This window comes from Pararge aegeria, chromosome 6, assembly GCF_905163445.1.
Source record: "Pararge aegeria chromosome 6, ilParAegt1.1, whole genome shotgun sequence".
Taxonomy (NCBI): domain Eukaryota; kingdom Metazoa; phylum Arthropoda; class Insecta; order Lepidoptera; family Nymphalidae; genus Pararge; species Pararge aegeria.
This window is the reverse complement of record NC_053185.1, coordinates 20,211,559-20,230,594: the sequence shown is the minus strand read 5'-3', so window position 1 is coordinate 20,230,594 and position 19,036 is coordinate 20,211,559. Positions and strand designations below refer to the sequence as shown.

The 19,036-nt window shown below is 43.9% G+C and overlaps 1 protein-coding gene across 1 annotated transcript in view; it reads right to left on the bottom strand.

Annotated features, from left to right (window-relative positions):
* Positions 1-19,036, bottom strand: part of LOC120624324 (vacuolar protein sorting-associated protein 13D) — a 52,502-nt gene that overhangs the window by 26,503 nt on the left and 6,963 nt on the right. The window contains exons 7-33 of the mRNA XM_039890788.1: positions 18,420-18,601; positions 17,742-18,070; positions 16,817-17,125; positions 16,197-16,371; positions 15,535-15,721; positions 14,996-15,122; positions 14,453-14,576; positions 13,952-14,109; positions 12,656-12,797; positions 12,083-12,261; positions 11,726-11,883; positions 11,169-11,459; positions 10,963-11,059; positions 10,785-10,836; positions 10,216-10,354; positions 9,240-9,434; positions 8,811-8,988; positions 8,003-8,131; positions 7,467-7,629; positions 4,744-4,887; positions 3,887-4,066; positions 3,323-3,479; positions 2,830-2,966; positions 1,449-1,694; positions 932-1,081; positions 624-765; positions 23-326 (exon numbers count right to left, since the gene is read on the bottom strand). Of these exons, the coding sequence (XP_039746722.1) occupies positions 23-326; positions 624-765; positions 932-1,081; positions 1,449-1,694; positions 2,830-2,966; positions 3,323-3,479; positions 3,887-4,066; positions 4,744-4,887; positions 7,467-7,629; positions 8,003-8,131; positions 8,811-8,988; positions 9,240-9,434; positions 10,216-10,354; positions 10,785-10,836; positions 10,963-11,059; positions 11,169-11,459; positions 11,726-11,883; positions 12,083-12,261; positions 12,656-12,797; positions 13,952-14,109; positions 14,453-14,576; positions 14,996-15,122; positions 15,535-15,721; positions 16,197-16,371; positions 16,817-17,125; positions 17,742-18,070; positions 18,420-18,601 (4,774 nt within the window). The remainder of the gene's footprint in view (positions 1-22; positions 327-623; positions 766-931; positions 1,082-1,448; positions 1,695-2,829; positions 2,967-3,322; positions 3,480-3,886; positions 4,067-4,743; positions 4,888-7,466; positions 7,630-8,002; positions 8,132-8,810; positions 8,989-9,239; positions 9,435-10,215; positions 10,355-10,784; positions 10,837-10,962; positions 11,060-11,168; positions 11,460-11,725; positions 11,884-12,082; positions 12,262-12,655; positions 12,798-13,951; positions 14,110-14,452; positions 14,577-14,995; positions 15,123-15,534; positions 15,722-16,196; positions 16,372-16,816; positions 17,126-17,741; positions 18,071-18,419; positions 18,602-19,036) is intronic.

The following is a 19,036-nucleotide window of genomic DNA, read 5'->3' as shown; positions in this document are numbered from 1 at the left end:
AAAACATATGTACTATTCATACCTCCGATAGTGTATATCCAAAGCGTGCTTGGTTCGCATCCGCAGCCTCTCCCGCCACAGCACGGCCCGCGGAGCCAGGTCCGCCAGAGCGAGCGCGCCCAGCGTGGCGCGCACGTCGCGGCCCGGAGCCTCGTCCGTGACGCGCACGCGCACGCGCGACACGAGCGCGCGGCACGCGTCGCCGCGCGCCCCGACCACCACGACGGAGAGCGAGCGCACGTTCATTTCCAGCTCGGTTGTGCCCGACTCCACGTTACTTCTCGAGTCGCTCGTTGGTTCGTCGCTCGCATTTGATGCATATGAACCTTTGGCAAATGAAACGCGTTATCAAAATTTCGTGAAGTAAATCGTTTCCATTGTAAATCATCTATTCCCAATTGGTAACGTTATATTAGCATACTTTACTTTATTTCCTTTTCTTAATTAATTAATTCAAATCCATGCTAACGTTTTTTTCCGCCAATACATCTAGTCAAACTCGCGTTCCCATTGCCATTGAGCCCATAGATCATATACGTTTCTTTGATAGTCTAGTAAAGGCCATTATTCTATTTTTCAAAACACTATAAATATACTATCGATGAGCATAGAATAATACTTACTTGGGGCAGCCGAGTTAGCAGACGGTGCAGGCTGGTCGGGCTCCTCGGCCGCCACGCCAAAGAAGTCCAGCACGGCCACCCAGCTGTCGATGCTTAACACCAGCTTCAGGCAATTGAACTCTACCTTCGTCACTTTTGAGATCTAAAAAAAACACATCAAGGTCAATAATTAACGAGATTATATAGGCCAACGAGACAAAACGGTAAACAATAAAGAATTTCTAAGGAACTTTTGTGGTTGTAATGTAATTTTACACTCGTTCTTAAGCGACTTTACATTTTAAATTGTAACATTAACTTGAACCTACCTTCTTGTACTGGTCATTGAAATGAGGATGTGTTGGATCCCGCGTGTGCACGGACACCCACACTAAGTTATCCAGCTCGGGCCCTCGCTCCGGGGAACAAGGCGGTGTTGGACAGTTAGATTCAGATTTCTCGTCTACGCTTCTTTTGTACTGTGGCAGATGGTTTTAATGTTAGAAACATGCTTTAATTGTTATAAAGTAATGCATAGTCAAGTACATAATAGTAAAATTAAAAACGAAATTTTAAAAATTAGATCTTCTTATCATGAGCCATCCAGTCGTTAGGAAGGAAATATCTTAACATAAATTCTGTACTTACTTAACATAAATATATATATATATATATATATATATATGTATATATATGTATATATGTGTGTTTATGTTGTTTATTCTGGACCCTTATCATAGCCCTTAATACGATTTACATTAGAAAACTGTTAAAAATTAAAAAAAAACAAAAAAATATTGGAAAGGTGAAGGGGAAATTATTAGGATACCGTTCCTTTTAACGTACTTCTCTGTCTGAAATTCGTTCCACAACGTTGAGTTGTGTTGGCAACGAGGTCGACAGGGGCCTCATGTAGTGCAACGAGCTTGCAGTGGAGGCGTCGTCGGGGAACTCTGTCACGAAGTCCGGGCAGGACTTGGACACGAACACGGCTTTGGGCGGCATTGGCGGCGTGTGCGACACCATCAGCATTCGATGCTTCGAGTCCGGCTCCTTCGTCAAGTCTTCCATTGTTATGGAGTGAAGTGATACCTGCGATTAAAAGTCGAAATGTTCTGTTATTTTAAACAGTTATGCTAGCCAGTTCAAGAGTAACTACTTCCTTACTTCCCTTTCCTCGATACTATAACATTTTGATAGAATATACTATATTTTAATCTTATTATCAACTCAACGAACAATTGAATTTCATCGCTTCTACATAAAATAAAACTGGCGAAGATTGTAACAGTATTTTTCGGCTCCAAAACATTTGCAATTTTTACATCGAATCGATCCTTAAATCGTCACCGAAACTCACTGAAGTTGAAATCCTGCAAAGTACATGGTTATCCTGAGCATCTTTGTTTGGTCAACATGTCGATTTTTTAAGGAGAGAAGAAAGTACTATTCCTTAGGTATCAGGTTTCGAATTCGATGTACACCTTTGTGTTGGCATTCAAGATGTGCCGTTCAAGACTTTCCGCAACGTGATAAATAAAACTACTCACTTTGTACAGCTATAGTTATCAACGGTTCAAAAGTATTTTTGCCCGTTTTCACTAACGACGGACGATGGACAAGACAATGCCTAAGTAACGTAAAGAAGATACATTTAACTTTTACCGATCGATTTTCAATAGTCAACTCATATAACCTAACTTGTCTATGGTTCTTGCTACAAGGTGTGGTATTTTGTGTTTGTATTATCATATTTTTCATTTATCGTATGGATTTAAGACTATAGCGGCAGTTGTGGCGTAACTTATGACGGCGCCTAACGTCTTTATAATCACAAAAGTTTTCGTGAAACATCTTTTTGAAGTTATACTCCTTTTGGCGCCTTATGGAAAAATGGTAAAAGTATTTTTTTATGATGAACGCGCACGACGTCACAAAAAACCGACATCATGAAGTTAGCCAATATTTTAGTTTTTCTAGTTGACTTTCAATAATTCAAACAATACCTTTTTTCTATTGTTAGTGTAATTTTACTGCAAACGTAGAATAAGGCGAAAGATAAAATTTAAGAAAAGACTTTTATCTTGTTACGCCAAATAAGTATAACTTCTAACGCGTGTACAAGAGTACGCACACGGGTTTTTTTTCTCTAGGAATCACATAAAACACTAGGCATCCGATGAAAGCGATTCCTAGGTGAAAGTGAAGCAGGCCGGTGTGCGCGTACCTGCAGGGTGGACTCGTGCGCGCGCAGCCGGTCGCGGCGCAGCGAGAACTCGCGGAAGGTGAGCGCCACGAGGCTGCGCTCGCCCGCGCCCACGTCCGCGCGGAGCTCCACCGTGCAGTTGGCCAGCTCGAAGGTCACTGTGCATGGACTGCGCTACATCACCGGCTTAGCGGACACGGAGCAACAAGTCCTGGTATACTTGTTCCTTCATGTCATGATAAGTATTATAATTACTTACCGAACTGCTGGATCCACAGTTCTTTATAAACTTAATTAATTGTAACGAATGGTTGTCACAAATAATTAAGTTTATCGTCCGGGGCGGAACTCCAACTTGTAAAATGTCAAACGACCAAGTGGAAACCACTGAGGTCCAATGAATATCATGGATTTTTCCAATACCATGGCAATGACGACGGCAAACCTTATATATCAATAGTGTTATGTATAGCTTCGTTTTTGCTGTCTGTTGAGAAATAGAATTAGCTTGTACCGATTAGCGGCGTGTGAGAGCGCGCGGGCGGCGCGGCCGGCGCGGGGGGCGGCACGGCCAGCACCGCCGCCCGCAGCGCGGGGTCCAGGCGCAGCACCGGCACCGCGGGCTCCACCACCGACACCGGCTGCCGGACCACATCGGGTTCAAACTGGGCCTACACCACAAGACCTTTCAGCGGCAGCAGTGAGAGCTGTGACCTTGTAAGTGAGCGAGTTAATTTTTTTCTCATTTTATAATTGTTCCAAACCACTACGTTCAGAATAACTTCAACCCATCCGCCATTCCGAGGCATAAGGCTATTTATAGCAAGCTATCCTTCCATTTTTTTTATTTAAGCAATTAAATAACTGATTTCTACAGTGTCTATAAACTAGGCCTGCTAAATTTTATTTTAAATAACCACTTGATGTAACGTTGAACGAAAACTTCGTGCCTAAGATTTCTCCATAATGTTCACAGAGCGTGTGAAGTCTCCCAAACCGCACTCGGCAAGGGTGGTGCCGGGCTACGTGCCGTGCAGTCGGCCGTTAATGGATTGATGATGATCCTCTCTTGGCGTACCTCTGGCGTGCGCGGCGCGGCGGCGGGCGCGGCGCCGTCGGGCGCGTCGGCGGGCGCGTCGGCGGGCGCGTCGGCGGGCGCGGGGTCGGCGAGCCAGTGCAGCGTGTCCAGCAGCTGCTCGTACTGCTCGCGGCTGGCCGTGACGTGCAGGCCGCCCACCACGCGGCCGTCCACCGTGCACTGCGCACACAGCTGCCTCACTACACGCAGCCCAGCGGCTCGGGCTAGTTCCTCGAGGGGCATTGCTTTTCTGTCTACGAATTCTCAATTTCCAACTTCTAACACAGTGTAGGTGAAAATGGAATCTGGACAAGACGCTTGAATCTCCAGGAATTTATAGATTTACTTTCAAACGCTCCCATGATCATCGAAATCATGACACCCGCTTACGTCTTCTTGTACGTGTAATCGTAACGTCAAGTTGTTCCTTGCTAAAACCGGCATTGGAGCGTTGGTAATCGCTTAAGTTTTTCTCTTCTCAATAATTTAAAAACATTGTTGAAAATTAATAAATAAAAAAAATTATGATAGCATAAATTGCATTACGCGTTTTACGCGTATAATCAAAATAAAATATTAAAATTATTAGTTTCTAAAAGTGAATTTAAAAGTAATACCTAAAACTATATAGTTGTAAAACAACTATGATCGTAATATTATTAAATATATATAAACTTATTAAATATCATCGACTATAACAACTTTATGAAATTCGATTAAGGTTTTAAATTAAGATCATTAATAGCGTAGAGAGGGCATAGCTCTTTTTCGTCACACATGGCCATTTCTACTAGTTAATTCATACCGGTAGCCATATTAAGGGTGGTCGTTAAAATCAATATAAACAGCAGGGCAACCTGCGGGCCGTCTTCCAGCTCGTCGAACGCCACGGACAGCTGCAGCGCCGAGTCGTGCAGCACGGGCCGGCCGCGCGCCACGTCGTACAAGTCCGCCATGCTGCCCGCCGCGCCCGCCGCCTGCCGCCCGCCGCCCACGTCCAGCTGCCGGGAATACGAAATAATGCTTCTTTTGTGGAGAGGACCATACTGCGAGACACTATTCTCGCATGTTCCGCTTGCGGAGACACGCGATCGGTGGCACAGGGCACGGGCAGCGATTTGGATTTCAAAAAACTTATTGCACGCATTTTGAAGTGGATTGGCAAAGATAGACCGGTGTCGAGGATCATTATGATGCGGAGAGAAGAAAAAGTAAGAACACATGTAAGAGGGTCGACACGAAAAATGCCCTGTGGATCTTTGCAAATCTGGAACTGGAGGGATTTTTTCCTCGTCTATTTTTTTTTTTATTTATTTTATTTATTTATTAGGTTCACCAACAGATTATACACTGAAACAAGCTTAGGGACTACAAAATTGAGAAACATAAAGTTGTAGTGTAAACCCAATTACTGGCAAACCGGCATGCGTATCTGAAAAAACAAACACACAAGTGCGGGTTCGCAAGTTTACAATAATATTATTGTTGTAACGAAGGAAACACTGTAAGATGAAGTTAAAAAAAACAGGAAACAAAAACAAACCTTAAATTAAAACAAAACAGAAATGTACGAGGCAATTATCTACTAGCTGTACTAATATGTAGTTGCAGAATTGTTTTGTATTGCTGAAGAGAACATGAGTGGATGTCGGCACGAGTAGCTTGGAATAGCTTGTTGTGCTCTCGGCAAATCCTAGCCAGGATACTGTGAGCGCCCAAATTAGTTCTATACAACTTGCCAACGAACGGTTTGAAGTTACCGAGGCGCGCATTTTTACGCGGAACAGTAAATTTAATTTTGGTCAAAATATTTGGACAGTTGATTTTATTATTTAAAATTTTGTAGAGAAATACTTGATCGGATACCAAACGACGACTTTCTAATGAAGTTAATTTAAAGAAGTTTAATCTTTCGCTATATGAGGTTAAAACGAATTGTTTTTTTTGATGAACTGACAACAAGAACAGAAAACGTTTTTGGATTCTTTCAATCCTTAGAATAGGATCCTTATATAGTGGATTCCAAATGCTGGAGCAATACTCTAAGAGACCCCGAATTAATGCAAAGTAGACGGTTTTGAGAGCCAGACAAGAATTGAATGTTTTACAATTTCGCCAAACAAACCCCAGTAATTTGTAGCATTTACTGATTAATTGATTTATGTGTGTATTGAATGACAATTTTTTATCCAAAATAACACCTAGGTCTCTAACAGTATACACCTCGTCAAGCAACAGATTATTAAGATAATAAGAAGTTTGAAGAGGCATGCGTTTTTTGTAAATTTAATATGTTGGCATTTTTTAATATTAAGAGGCAATTTATTTTTAACAGACCAGTTTGATATGCTATTTAAGTCATTTTGAAGAGAATCAGAGTCTAAAGGAGTTTTTATAGCTTTAAAAATTTTCAAATCATCAGCAAACAAGGTGAAATTGGAAGATTTAATGGTATCGCACACATCGTTAATATACACTAAAAACAACATAGGGCCAAGGTGGGACCCTTGTGGGACGCCAGATGGAACCCTGAACGGATCTGATTCGTAGCCACAAACTACAACCTTCTGCTGCTTGCACGACAAATAAGATGAGAGCCAGGAGAGCAAAGTTCCCTGAATACCAGCATCATACAATTTGGATATTAAAATCATATGGTCGACCCGATCGAATGCCTTACTTACGTCCATATAAATAGCATCGACTTGATATCCCTTATCAATGTTATCTATTATTTGAGTCGTGTATTCAGTCAAATTTGATACTGTTGACATTTTATTTCGAAAACCATGTTGTTGAGCAATTAGGATGGACTGCAATTGAAACGAAAGATACGGACATATTAAAGATTCGAAGACTTTGCTTACATGAGATAACAGGGAAATTGGTCTATAATTAAGTATATCATCCGCTTGCCCACTTTTAGGAATTGGTACAACATTAGCAAATTTCCATTTGTCTGGAAATATCCCAGTGGCAAGAGAGCGATTAAAAATAAGGTAAAGTGGATAAGCCAGAGTTGCGGCGCAATTTTTAATGAAAATGGCTGGTAATTCATCAGGACCTGCTCCTTTATTCTTATCCAATTTCTTCAAGGCTTTTTCTACTGCCTTGAGACCCAAAGATATTGTAAGTAAGGAATTTTTATTTGTGACTGGGCATGAGATTGTTGTGAGGGCAGCACTTGTTCTTGCTCTATCATCAGTATAGATAGGCTGTGTGTAAACGGCCGAAAAATGTTCAGCGAAAGCGCCACAAATCGTTGAAGGAGATGATATTTTTTTGCCGTTAAATGTCATAACATTTGGAATCGTTCCCTGGCATTTCCTTTTTGATTTTAAAAATGACCACAGTATCTTCATGTTATTTTTACAAATATGATCTTCAATGCTTTTTTTGTAAGTAGCGTAGCAACGATCTATTAGATTGTGACACAATTTTCTAGCTTCTTGAAAATCAAGTTTGGCCAGCGGGCATTTGTTTTTCTTGTATTTAAGACGGTAAGTCTCCTTCTCCTTTATTAACCTAATTAGGTCTCGTCTACAAGAAGAAAATGGTAATAAAGTTCTGGGCTACGAACCGACACGAGCGAGATGTCGCGCACGCGCACGCGGTACACGCTACGCCACGGGTCGGCCGGCTGGTTGGCCAGGCTCATGCGGCCCAGGTGCGCCACGAACACCTGCGCGCTGCGCGCCGCGCGCGGCAGCACCACCACCGGCGACTCCAGCTCCACGCTCACGCTGCACACACGACGCCGACATACAGTCTGATTGGGCCACACTGTGACTTCATGCAGAACCCTTTGCTCCCTGCTGTACTTACATTTATAACATTTATATAAAGTGGAATGTATGGTTTGCTGAATAGACCGTTTTGTTTAAGTTGAATGTCTACAGATAGATAATTGCCCAATTCAGAGCTTCAGAAACTCTAGGACTAACCGTCCGAACTCCACCGTCATCCTAATGATTACTCAACGTTCGGCGTCACATAACGTTATGTCAACGTTACGTTTTGCGACCTTGAGAGAACATGTATAACGGCGTTGTACACACAATCCGAAAGATAGTTACTCTAGAGATTACTCGGGAAACATTTAGGACATTGACGCACCTGAGAATTATCTGTCGCGAATCCAGATCTGGCTCGTCCAGCGAGCATCCCACGCTAGCAGTGCGGCGACGTGGTGACACTCCTTCCATCGACTGGGAGATTCTTGGATTTGAATAAAGACTTTCGCCCCTGAGGAGAAGCACTTGTTTTCTCAAAATTTATAGTTTTACATGAAAGCAAGATGTACGATGTTTTGACCATCAGGTGCCATTTTCAAATTGAACCGTCAAACGATAAAAATTCCACGATTATGTGCTTTCTTCTTAATTTCCGAATAGGTTTGTCTAGTAGACATATCGATTCGGAAATTAGGAATACTTTTGAACCACCGTCTTCTCTTGTCTCCAAAGTACCCTTTTCGGTTACTTTGCCTACCAGTATCAACCTTACTTTGGCTTAATACCACTACGTACTACGGCATAACGAATAAGTGTGTTGAAAAACATAAATTTCTAGATTCGATATGAAGACATTTAAAAAAAAAAAAAACGTGGTAAATCGGGATTATATTTGGTAAACCGATAAAAGAAATGCAATCCTCCTTTACTTTATTTACTATAATCTTCGCATACGATAGGTTAAACATTCGTTATAACCATCGTATTTACCTGCCCAGAAGAGGTACATAATCGTAAATACTCGGTGTACTCGTTTCAGACACCCATAGAGAAAGACACAGCGGTCAATTTTAAGATATTCTTTCACGCTTTGCGTATTTTTTTGTGGTTTAGTGGGGCTTCTGTGGCCTGCTGACGACTCGAATGAGTAGTAGAGAGAGGAGACAAGCAACCCTGCACTCGGCACGCACCTGGGCTGCACCAGGCCGATGGCCATGTCGGCGGCGGCGGCGCGGATGGAGCGCGCCAGGTTGGCGAGGTACTGCTGGAACTCCGCCACGCACGACTGCAGCTCCCGCAGCAGCGCGCCCGAGTGCGTGTACCACACGCTGGCCACGCGCAGCGACGCCTGCACGTCCAGCGCGCCCGCTGCGCCGCAAGGGGACACTCATCATACGTTTGCATGCTCGCATGTCATACTACCCTCAAGAAACATCATTTGGCATTCAAAGCTAACGTATCTGCAAAAAGCCAGATAATCGGTTGGGGATGCTTGATTTGATATCAGTTGTGAAATTTGATCAACGCATACTAACTGACATGGCAAGTGTAACGGAACATTGTAAAAAGTGATGATCAGAAAATGCCCGCCATGAGGCATGGAGCGTCGGTGTGCTCACGGGATTGGTCGGTCGCGCTGGGCGGGCGCGCGGTGCGCGACACGGAGAACAGCAGCGCCTTGTCGTCCGCGTCGTGCGCGTGCGCGGCCGGCGCGCGGCCCGCCGCCAGCACGCGCGAGTGCGCGCCCGCGCTCTGCGACAGCGACACCACCTGCACGCCACCCAGCGAGCCGCCCACCGAGATGCGCTCTCCATCTGCGGCAGTTGCTTGTGACAATAACCACTCGCAAAAATGGTGCGGGGAATTTGAGCTATCAAATTCAAATTCAAAAATTCTTTAATCATGTAGGACTATCACAGGCGTTTAGACAGCGTTCATACATATTTGTTTACATTCCAAACGCATCTTGGTCTAAGAGAGGTAATTTTTTGTACCCACTGTTGTTTGTCTCTTACAAAGGAGAGGGATTTGGAGCTCTAAACCTTTATGCTTCTCCAATCTGGGTTGGCACTTGTTTGCGCTGCGATAATAACAGGGATTAATAGCTTGCCGTCGGTGGACATGACACATTTTCTAATTCAGAGTTTTTACTGATCATTTAAGGCCTTATAATTCGAGACATACTAGCCACTGAAAATAATTATAAAAAAAAATTATGACCAACAATGGTGTTATTTACGTTGTACATAACAATCTAAACTAAACCAAGCAAAGTGACAGCTTGAATATTAGTTTCATCCTTTTCACTATGGTCAGTGTTATGTAGGATATCATAAATTGTACTCTTTTGCTCTATGTGTATATCTCTATAACTACTTTTTTCTATGGTGTACAATGAAAATGTATTCATTCATTCATTCTTTTCACTACTTTCAGACTTTCATTATTCGATTTTTTTTGCTCGCTCCCATCGTTTATGAGTATTGTTTACGAGTCTAGAACCACTAAAACGTCAAAGCAAAAGTACCAAATATTTCATCTCTATATTATTTGGTGCCACAGCGCCACCCAGCTTGCCAGCTTAGATGAGCTTACCCAGCGTGGCTTGTATGTGCGCGTCGCTGACGGTGGCCGTAGCGATCTTGTTGGCGACCACAGTGCCGCCGCGCACGCCCGCCCGCAGCAGCAGAATGCCCAGCCGGTGGAAGTCGAACGTGATCTCCGTGCGCACGCGCTGTGACCAACAGACAATCGAACGAGGCAACTTAATAAGGGTCGTTGCTCTCCAAGCCAGATCTTTATAAGTGTCGCTATTTGTGAGTAATTTAACGGATATAAAAGCTCTTTATACATCAACACGGCGGGAGACATTTTTGTACCTGGGGAAAAGATTAAACTTTTTGTTCCCCCAATGCTTTATCAACTCTGCGAGCATTGGCGCACGAGTGGCAAACATCCAAATTATATACGTGCAAAAATAAAAGGGGTAAACTTGTCCTATTCCTATTATGTTAATTTTATCTATGTGTAATCGATGATTAAAATTTAGTCTTCTACCTGTGCCGAGGTGTTGTTTGTGGATAGAAGGGACACATATTTCTCAAATTTTCGGAAGACATCGATACATGATATCGGTGCCATAAGCGTGTCTAGTGTGCGTGTACCTTGTCGGCCTCGTCCGACGGCGGCACGGACAGCAGGCTGGCGCCGAGGCTGCTGGCGGGCGCGGCGGGCGCGGCGGGCGCGGCGGGCGCGGCGGGCGCGGCGGGCGCGGCGGGCGCGGCGGGCGCGGCGGGCGCGGCGGGCGCGGCGGGCGCGGCGGGCGCGGCGGGCGCGGCGGGCGCGGCGGGCGCGGCGGGCGGCGGGGCGGCGCGCCGCAGCGGCCCGCCCGCCACGCGGTGCGCGAACCCGATCAGCTCCACTATGGTCTCCTGATTGGCTGATAATAGATAGAGGTTTTACTGACCCTGCTTCTGGCTTCAGTTAAGTATTCAGACATATCAAATAATACAATAACATAACACTGGGTTACTATTCTGAAAACTCACCTATCACGTCTAAATTATTGAACAATATATTGGCTATCCGCAAGTCTTCTGAATCGCCTTCCCCCTTCACGAGGCAGAGCTCCACTGCGATTAGAGCTTCGGAGTCCACCAGCCCCGGGGCACCTCGTCCGTTGACGTTCGTCCAGATGTCCCCTTCGACTCCCCATGGGACACTATCAGCTCCCCATGGACCGCTCGTCCCCCAATTGGATCCGGAATTCCCGAAAGCATTCCAACTGGCCCCAGTCATCCAGCTTGGTGCAGGACTCGTACGGCCCGGATCTGCATTAGCTAATAAGAAGAGAGCGAGGCTCAATTATCCAGAAGAGTACTTGCACCGTATTTATCTATGAAATTGTCATGTAGGACAATTGTCATACAAGATATATTCTACAATAATACTAAAATAGGCGAAAGGATCATGTTTAGCTGTTTTGAATTCTAAAAAAGACCTTTTGAAAATGTTGACATGTTGATCCTGCACACATAAAGATGCTCGATAGCAAGGATCTTCTTTGGGATAGTATATGTATGTATATATAGTCAACAACACTAACAGTGGGCGCTGAGAGTGCTGGCTTGGTGCAGGCCGTAGAGCGCGTGGCGTAGCGCCCGCGGCGTGGGCGGCGGCGGAGCGGCACGCGCGTCGGGCGACGCGGGCGACGTCGGCGACGTGGGCTCCGAGCCGCGGATACTCCCCGATGCCGTGTCCATCCTGATTGGCCCAAACATTAAGACCGGTATTTAGTTACTCACTTCGCCCCAAGTCGCTTTATTAAAAAAGGTGCGCACTTGTCTTTCTTGTACTTTTCGTTGGCTGCCAATCTGAACCATCTGACAATGAATCAGCAAGTTGTTTTACCTAAAGAATGCCCCTGATACCCTACAACATCGTGAGTTAACGGCAGACTTGCCCGACATGCTTGTGGCTGGCGACCAGCAGCTCGAAGTCGGGCCCGTAGGTCTGCAGCGCGTCCACCAGCAGCAGCGAGTGCACGGACAGCGCCAGCGACGTGTCGGCCGCGCGCACGCACAGCGCCGCGCGCACGCCGCACACCTGCACCTCGGCGATGCTGCGTCCGCGGGACTGCACCTGCACACACATTCAAAACAAACTGAAAATTAAATATAAAATGGGCGAATGGAAATACTGAGTGGACTAATTTTTTAATCAAGAAAACGACTATATAAGAAGCGATAAATAAAGTGCTCCAAAAAAGGCCCGATGTCCCCCATGCCGCTATTAAAAGTAGTTTTTACACTCCGTTTTTCAGTAACTCTATGACAAAAATCAAGTCGATTAGTTGTTTAGATATGGCGTTAAGAAAGGATAAAGAAACTAAGAAACGAACACCCTTTTCTATTTATATTATGGATAAATAAACTAAAAAGCAGAAAAACGATTTAAACCATTCGCTATATTAAAAAACATTTATGTAATTTACAAAAAAATTTAGTCTAGCGCCTAAGAAAGTATATGATTGTACCTCTAGAGACATTTGATCGATAGCAAATTGAAGCATAAGAAGTGTCGCATTCTGATTGATGGAGAAATCGGAGAATTCTGTTTCGGTATTGTCGTTGCTTTCCTCCTCTTCTTCTTCCTTCAGCCCCTCCTGATTCGGTGACCTGATGAAATATAGTACGTATGGAAAATACTCAAATTCAATAACATGTTAAGTCTCAGAGAATCTCTTTGTTATTAAGGAACTAGTTGCTCAAAGCAAGCAAGAAAAGTTGCACAAACTGGCGCACACTTTATAACTCCCGGTAATTTTGAACCCCCGTAATGTATTGGCGGCATCCGACTCTGCATTCATCTTCCACAAGGTAGAAATAAATGTAAAATTTTTGGATGTTGGAAAAGAGCAACCCGAGAGCCGAGTTTCTTGTCGGAATCTTTTCGGTAAAATCTCCCTTCTCCACGAATGGTAGAGTCACTGTTGGAAATTAATTTAAACACCATGATTATCTTAATATAAGTATATTGATAGATTTAAGATGTATTCCTTTCTCATAATTAATGTCTAATTATGTGTCACTTGTCACTGCACTGGTGGCGCCGCGTGCCGTTCGGCCCTTGTCGGCCGTCCTTGTCATATCGGCGCCAACAGTCACTACGAACTAATGGAAATACTGTTTACCAATACCACCAATTTTGTTTTTTTTTATTTTGTCCCGTGACAGCCAATGTTTGCTGCTGTAGTCTGGATGCACCTGGCTAATAATATAGGTTTATGAAAAGTTAGTCAAATAATGTAGTTCTTTTTTCTAAAACGCGTGATTGGCGAAGACGCAACTAAAGTTTAAAATAAATATGGAGTTCCTCAGCTGAATACTTCAAAACATACTGCTGGTTATAAACTTCGACGTTAAAAGCATTCATTTCTACGGAAAAAAACTTTTTTTTCTTCTCTTCTTCTGGTGCCTATCTAATAAAGGTAGGCATCTCTGCATACAATTTCTGTCTATCTCCATAATTCTCGGATGTTTCTAAGCCACGACTTTCTTGTTCTAGCGATGCTTCTCTTTCCCCTCTTAATTTGTCCATCACGATGGTCTGACGGTACCTACCGATCTGAGAACATGCCCCAGATAATTGACCTTTCTGCGTTTGACGCTCAAAATGATGTACATATTTTTACCGATGCGTCGCAGGACTTCATCATTACCTATTCGCTTTTCTAGTTTAATTTGGGAGAACAAATTCGGAACTAATTAGACCCGCAAGGCCTAACCACGTTCTCGTCGGCTCCGCTGAGTCCGTGTGGCCGCACACTCACGGTTCCGGCGGCGCCGCGGGCAGGCCGACGCGCGCCGCCACGGCCCGCACGGCGGCCAGCTTGTGCTCGCTGAGGTGCACCACGAGCGCGGGCAGCGAGCCGCACAGCGCCGCGCGCGGGTACATGGGGTCCGCGGTCTGCACCACGCGCCGCTCGGCCTGCCACAAGGTCAAGACTTGATCATAATACAAGAACTTTTCTCTTTTTTTACAATGTTCCTGGAGATAAGGATAACACTTGATAGTCTAAGATGGACTCGTAGGTTAAGACTAAAGATTTGAATATAACTAAACTACCACCGATATATATTAGTGTACTAATTATAGGAAAATTAAAAGAAAGAAACTAATGGAGTTTTAAGAGTTGTTACTACGGTAAGTAAAATCCATTTCAAAGTTTCGTTATACTAAAGAGACTGTTAATTTAAAAGCCCGCCATTCCATTCTTTCCCATTAATAACCAGTCTTAGGTTTCCAAAAGCTCGAAACCTTTACCACTAACCTGCAGCGATATGCTGAAGCGGTCAAGCAAATGCAGCGCGGAAGTTGCCTTCGTATGAGCATACTTCCAGTTGTCACGAACGCGCCCCACTAGAATCTGCAAGTCGCTTAGCTCGATCTTGTACCTTTATTGCAATATAAAATGAACAAACTTCTGTTAATCGCTGCTTAAACATATCCTTGCATACTGCTAGGATTATGAATTATTTAATTTTGATAACAGTGCCAAATTTTGAATGTGCAACTTTCTGAGTTTTGTAAAGGAAAAAACATTTGAAAACAGACCCAAAACTAGGGACCTAATATGATGTTATTAAATTAAAAACTTTAGACAAAGGCCGTGGTACTCACCGGCTACTGAAAGTCTACTATTGCGAAATTTCTACATTCGTTATGTTAACTGGTGCTCAAATAAAATTTACAACAACTACTGGCACGCAATCGTGTAGTATAGTAATCCCAAAAAACTCTATGACCAGCAGTTATCCCATTGGTTAAGACACATAAACAGTTGAGAGTCTGGCTCCCGAATGGCGAAGGTTACCTGTCATACAGGCTCGTGTGCAGACGCGCGGCATCTAGCTCTCGTCGCGACTGCGGCGGTGGAGAAGATGGGGACAGTGGAGACAGTAAACTGCCCGGAGGCGTCGAACATGGTGTCATGAACATTTCTGTGAAAATTGGTACGGAATGGGTAATTCAAAGGCAATAGGACCTATCTTTATTTGCCAGAATTTCGTAAGCTAACATATAGATAAAATGTAACATAAAAGAACGATATAGCTGGACTGTTGGTACACGGAACTGTACAAATAACAAACAAATATTTATTTGGAAATTTCTGGTGCCTTGAAAACTCTAATAAAGCATAGTATTTAAATAAAAAAGAAAAAGTAAACTTTTTCATCTTAACTTGCTACAAGCTGACTGAATATGACTGAAAAATAGTAAAAAAATATAAGTCGACACTTGTAATACTTGCGACAACTTGCAAATTAAGAGTGAAAGGTTTCAGTACATTAAACAGTGAATTCTAGTTTCATTCGGTTTTAATCTTTGACGCAAAACAAATGTATAACTTACCTTCATCTTCGTCAACCGATTGCGATTTAACAGTAACATCTTCTTCTTCCGGTAAATTCGCGTTCGCTAATCGGAGGCGACCAAAGTCCACGACCAACACAGACGCGTCTCGGTCACATAGATCCTCAACGAAGAGGATTTGCGGCGCCGATATGTCCATTTCAATCTGCCATGATCGCCGCTCATTCTGAACGTTCCAGGAATGAGAATAAGGATTTAAGTGCATTATTATACCTCCGACAATAATAGATTTAGTTTTTATTTTATTTAGTAGGTGTTAGATAGGAGTGGTAGAAATCGTGGCGAACGATTGTTCGGTTCCGTCCGACGTATTTTGGATATCATCAAACGCTGGCGGCCATATTTGTTAGCATCACTGTATTGGTGTTTTTTTCACATATTGCGCGCACAAGAGCATGAGAGTCGCCTGATATTAAGTGACCATCCATTTTAAAATCAGTGGAAACATGGCGAATGGAAGTTGGTGCCGCGGGCGTCGCAGAAATTATCTAGAATACCAGTCATGCAATTTGTTTTTCCGACGCATAGTACGCAAGAAAATGCGGAAGGTGGTCAAGATCGGAGTTATACAGATAGAAACTCTCGGCTCGGTGAGCACGATGAAATGGGTCACTAGGGTGGCTCCGAGGCGTGCGGCGTACCGGGCGGCGCGCGTGCGCGTGGCGCAGCAGGCGGTCCCAGTGGTGGTGCAGCGTGGCGCGCGTGTGCTGGCGCACGGAGGCCAGCGCGCGCGCGCCCGCCGCCGCCCAGCGCCGCGCCCACTGCGCCGCGCGCGGGCACCACACCACCTCCAGCGCGCTGGACTTCACGCGCAGCCTGCAACAGCGCCGCGTTGCGTTACGTGCGGGACCATAGCCATAGGGCCATCATCCGAAACTCGACACGCGTGTTTTGTTTCAAATTACAGTACTAGTGCTTTATTTGCGATGCCTCGATTAAGTTAAGTTTGTACTTCACTGCAAGTTATGGGTATGAAGATAGACCATTTTTATTAAAGATTCTTATTTCATTGTAGACTATTTTTTCCAAAAATTTACTAAAGAAAAGTTTTGCTCGTTCGAATTTGAGGAGTTGTTTTCGAGTATCGGAACATTTGAACTAATAACTAAAGTGGTTCTTATTAGTATTGTATTAAAGCTCAGCGGACTCATAAGCCGACTTTTGTATTTGACATAGCGTATGTAAAACAAATCAAAAGTAAAGGATTAGCGAATCTACAACGAGTGGTTCGTCGGAGTAGGCTGCAGCAGGGCGAGCTCACTTGTAGTCGCAGCTGAGGCCGGCGGGCCGCTTCTCGTAGGCCAGCTGGAACAGCGGCTCGGCGGCGGCGGCCGCGCGCCACCACGCCGCCGCGCTGGCGGGCGCGCCGGCGGCGCCCAGCCCGTCGCGGATGAGGCCCTGCGGCGCCGCCAGCACGGGGAACAGCGAGCGCGGCGTCACGCGGTCGCGCAGGCACACGGCGCCCAGCGACACGCTGAGCGCGTGCGCGCCCGCGCGCGGCCGCGCCTCCAGCCGCACGCGCACCGCCGAGAACTGCAGCTCCAGCCCCTCCGCCTCCCCGGCCGCCGCGCTGCGGGCATTCGGAACATCGAGCATCCGCGTGCACGACGAATGTTGTAATTATTTTACCTCTTATGGTCTAAACGTGCACAATAAAATGCGGAAAATGGGAAAGTCACGTTATCACTCTTTTTGGACACAATGCACTACATGCAAAAAAAGATGAAAAAGGTTCTGTATGTTCTTAATCAATCAATTTTATTTTGCTTGAATATGGTACATGCAACACGTTTACATAGGTGTTAATTAATTTTTATTAGTGCCACATATCCTGCCAAGATTGGCGTGCAAAAATTTATCGTTAATCATTATTTAAATTTTCCAAATTTTTTATATTTACTAAATAAAAAATTAAGACTTAAAAAATTAAATGAATTCATGATTGTCTATAATTATAACAATTTTCCATTTAGGTAGTCTGATATGATAATAAAGACTATCAAATTAATTAATTCTGTGATATATATAACTAAGTTTTTTGACAGCAACTTCTTTGACCAGAGTACGTTTAAATCACTTTTCCTTACGATTAGTTATTAAGATAGCGAATACGGAAAATTAGCAACACCATCTCACTACAATACAGTTTTCTTCAAAACTTCAACAATATATAACAAGATTCTTACCTACTGTGTTCTTCAGTCTCCGTGCACAGATCCAGGGAACCTCTTTCCAGCGTAAATTCAAAGAGTCCAAAAACAGCATCTCTTCTCAGCATTGTATTGTCATCGAGGGAATCAGCTATCACATCTAATATTTCGTCTTCTAGACCCGAAGTGGTGGAATTCGGAGTTGACATAGGAGTGGTTGTGGTGGTGGGTTGCGGCGCGGTCGGTGGTGGTTCTGCGTACCAGCCCCACCATTGTGGGAACCAGCGCACCAGTACGCTACGCCCTGAGCTAGCCTGTTCCGGCGTCGACACCGGTGTCGAAATTGGCACTTTGCGTATCGCAACCTGAATGTAAATATTTTGGTTAATATTAAACATGGTTCACTTATCTAATTTTTGACTCGTAATGATCAAGTACGAGTTAAAAAACCAAAAATGTTATCGTAGGTAACGTTAGATACGTTACCTACGATAACATTTTTGGTTACACCTCCAAAATATTTAAGGCTAATGAAACACAAGGTTAATGAAACACAATGTGTAATAATAACTATCGAAAATTATGACAATTTAAGAGACCGTTGATTCTCAGGATGTATTTTTTGTAGTATATTGTTTGTACTTTTCTTAGTAAGCTAACTAATCACGAACTGAAAAGTTTTGGATATAGTTTAGACGTTTGGATAATGAGTACCTCTCGTAAAGGCTTGAGTACGTGGAAAGGTTGTTTCCACTCAAAGTCGTCCTTAGCGGCCTTACGATCAGGAGGCAACGTTGCGGCCGGCTGACACAATGTCTGTAGGCAAATGTCTACGTACTGACGCGTCAGCTTTGCTGCTTCTACGCATTCCTCCCAGCTTGGTTTTGGGTCCATCCCTGTTAGAGAGGTATATCTGATACATATAGCGAACACATTAGCACCTAAAAACATATGAAAAACTAGAGGACCCATAAACTAAACCGGCTAAACATTTGCAGGACCACTGAAGCGAGAAAACCAGATATAAATTCGAATTATAGTTTGTACGAATCCATTCACGAAGGGGTTATGTCTTAAATATCGTTGCTTTAATTGTTTATTTTTATTAGTCTTGAAAACGGGCTTGACCGCGTTCATGACTAATTTTATTAGAACTTTTTAGTTACTTCCTTTATACAACTCCTAATTTATAAAATGCGAGGAGACTATCTTACAAGCTATATCTTACAAGATATTGCTTGTTTACCTGCATTTATAATCTAATTAAGTTATTAGATTCGATTTTGACTTCTTGTATAGGAGTCTTAAAATTGGACAATTTGGAAAAATGT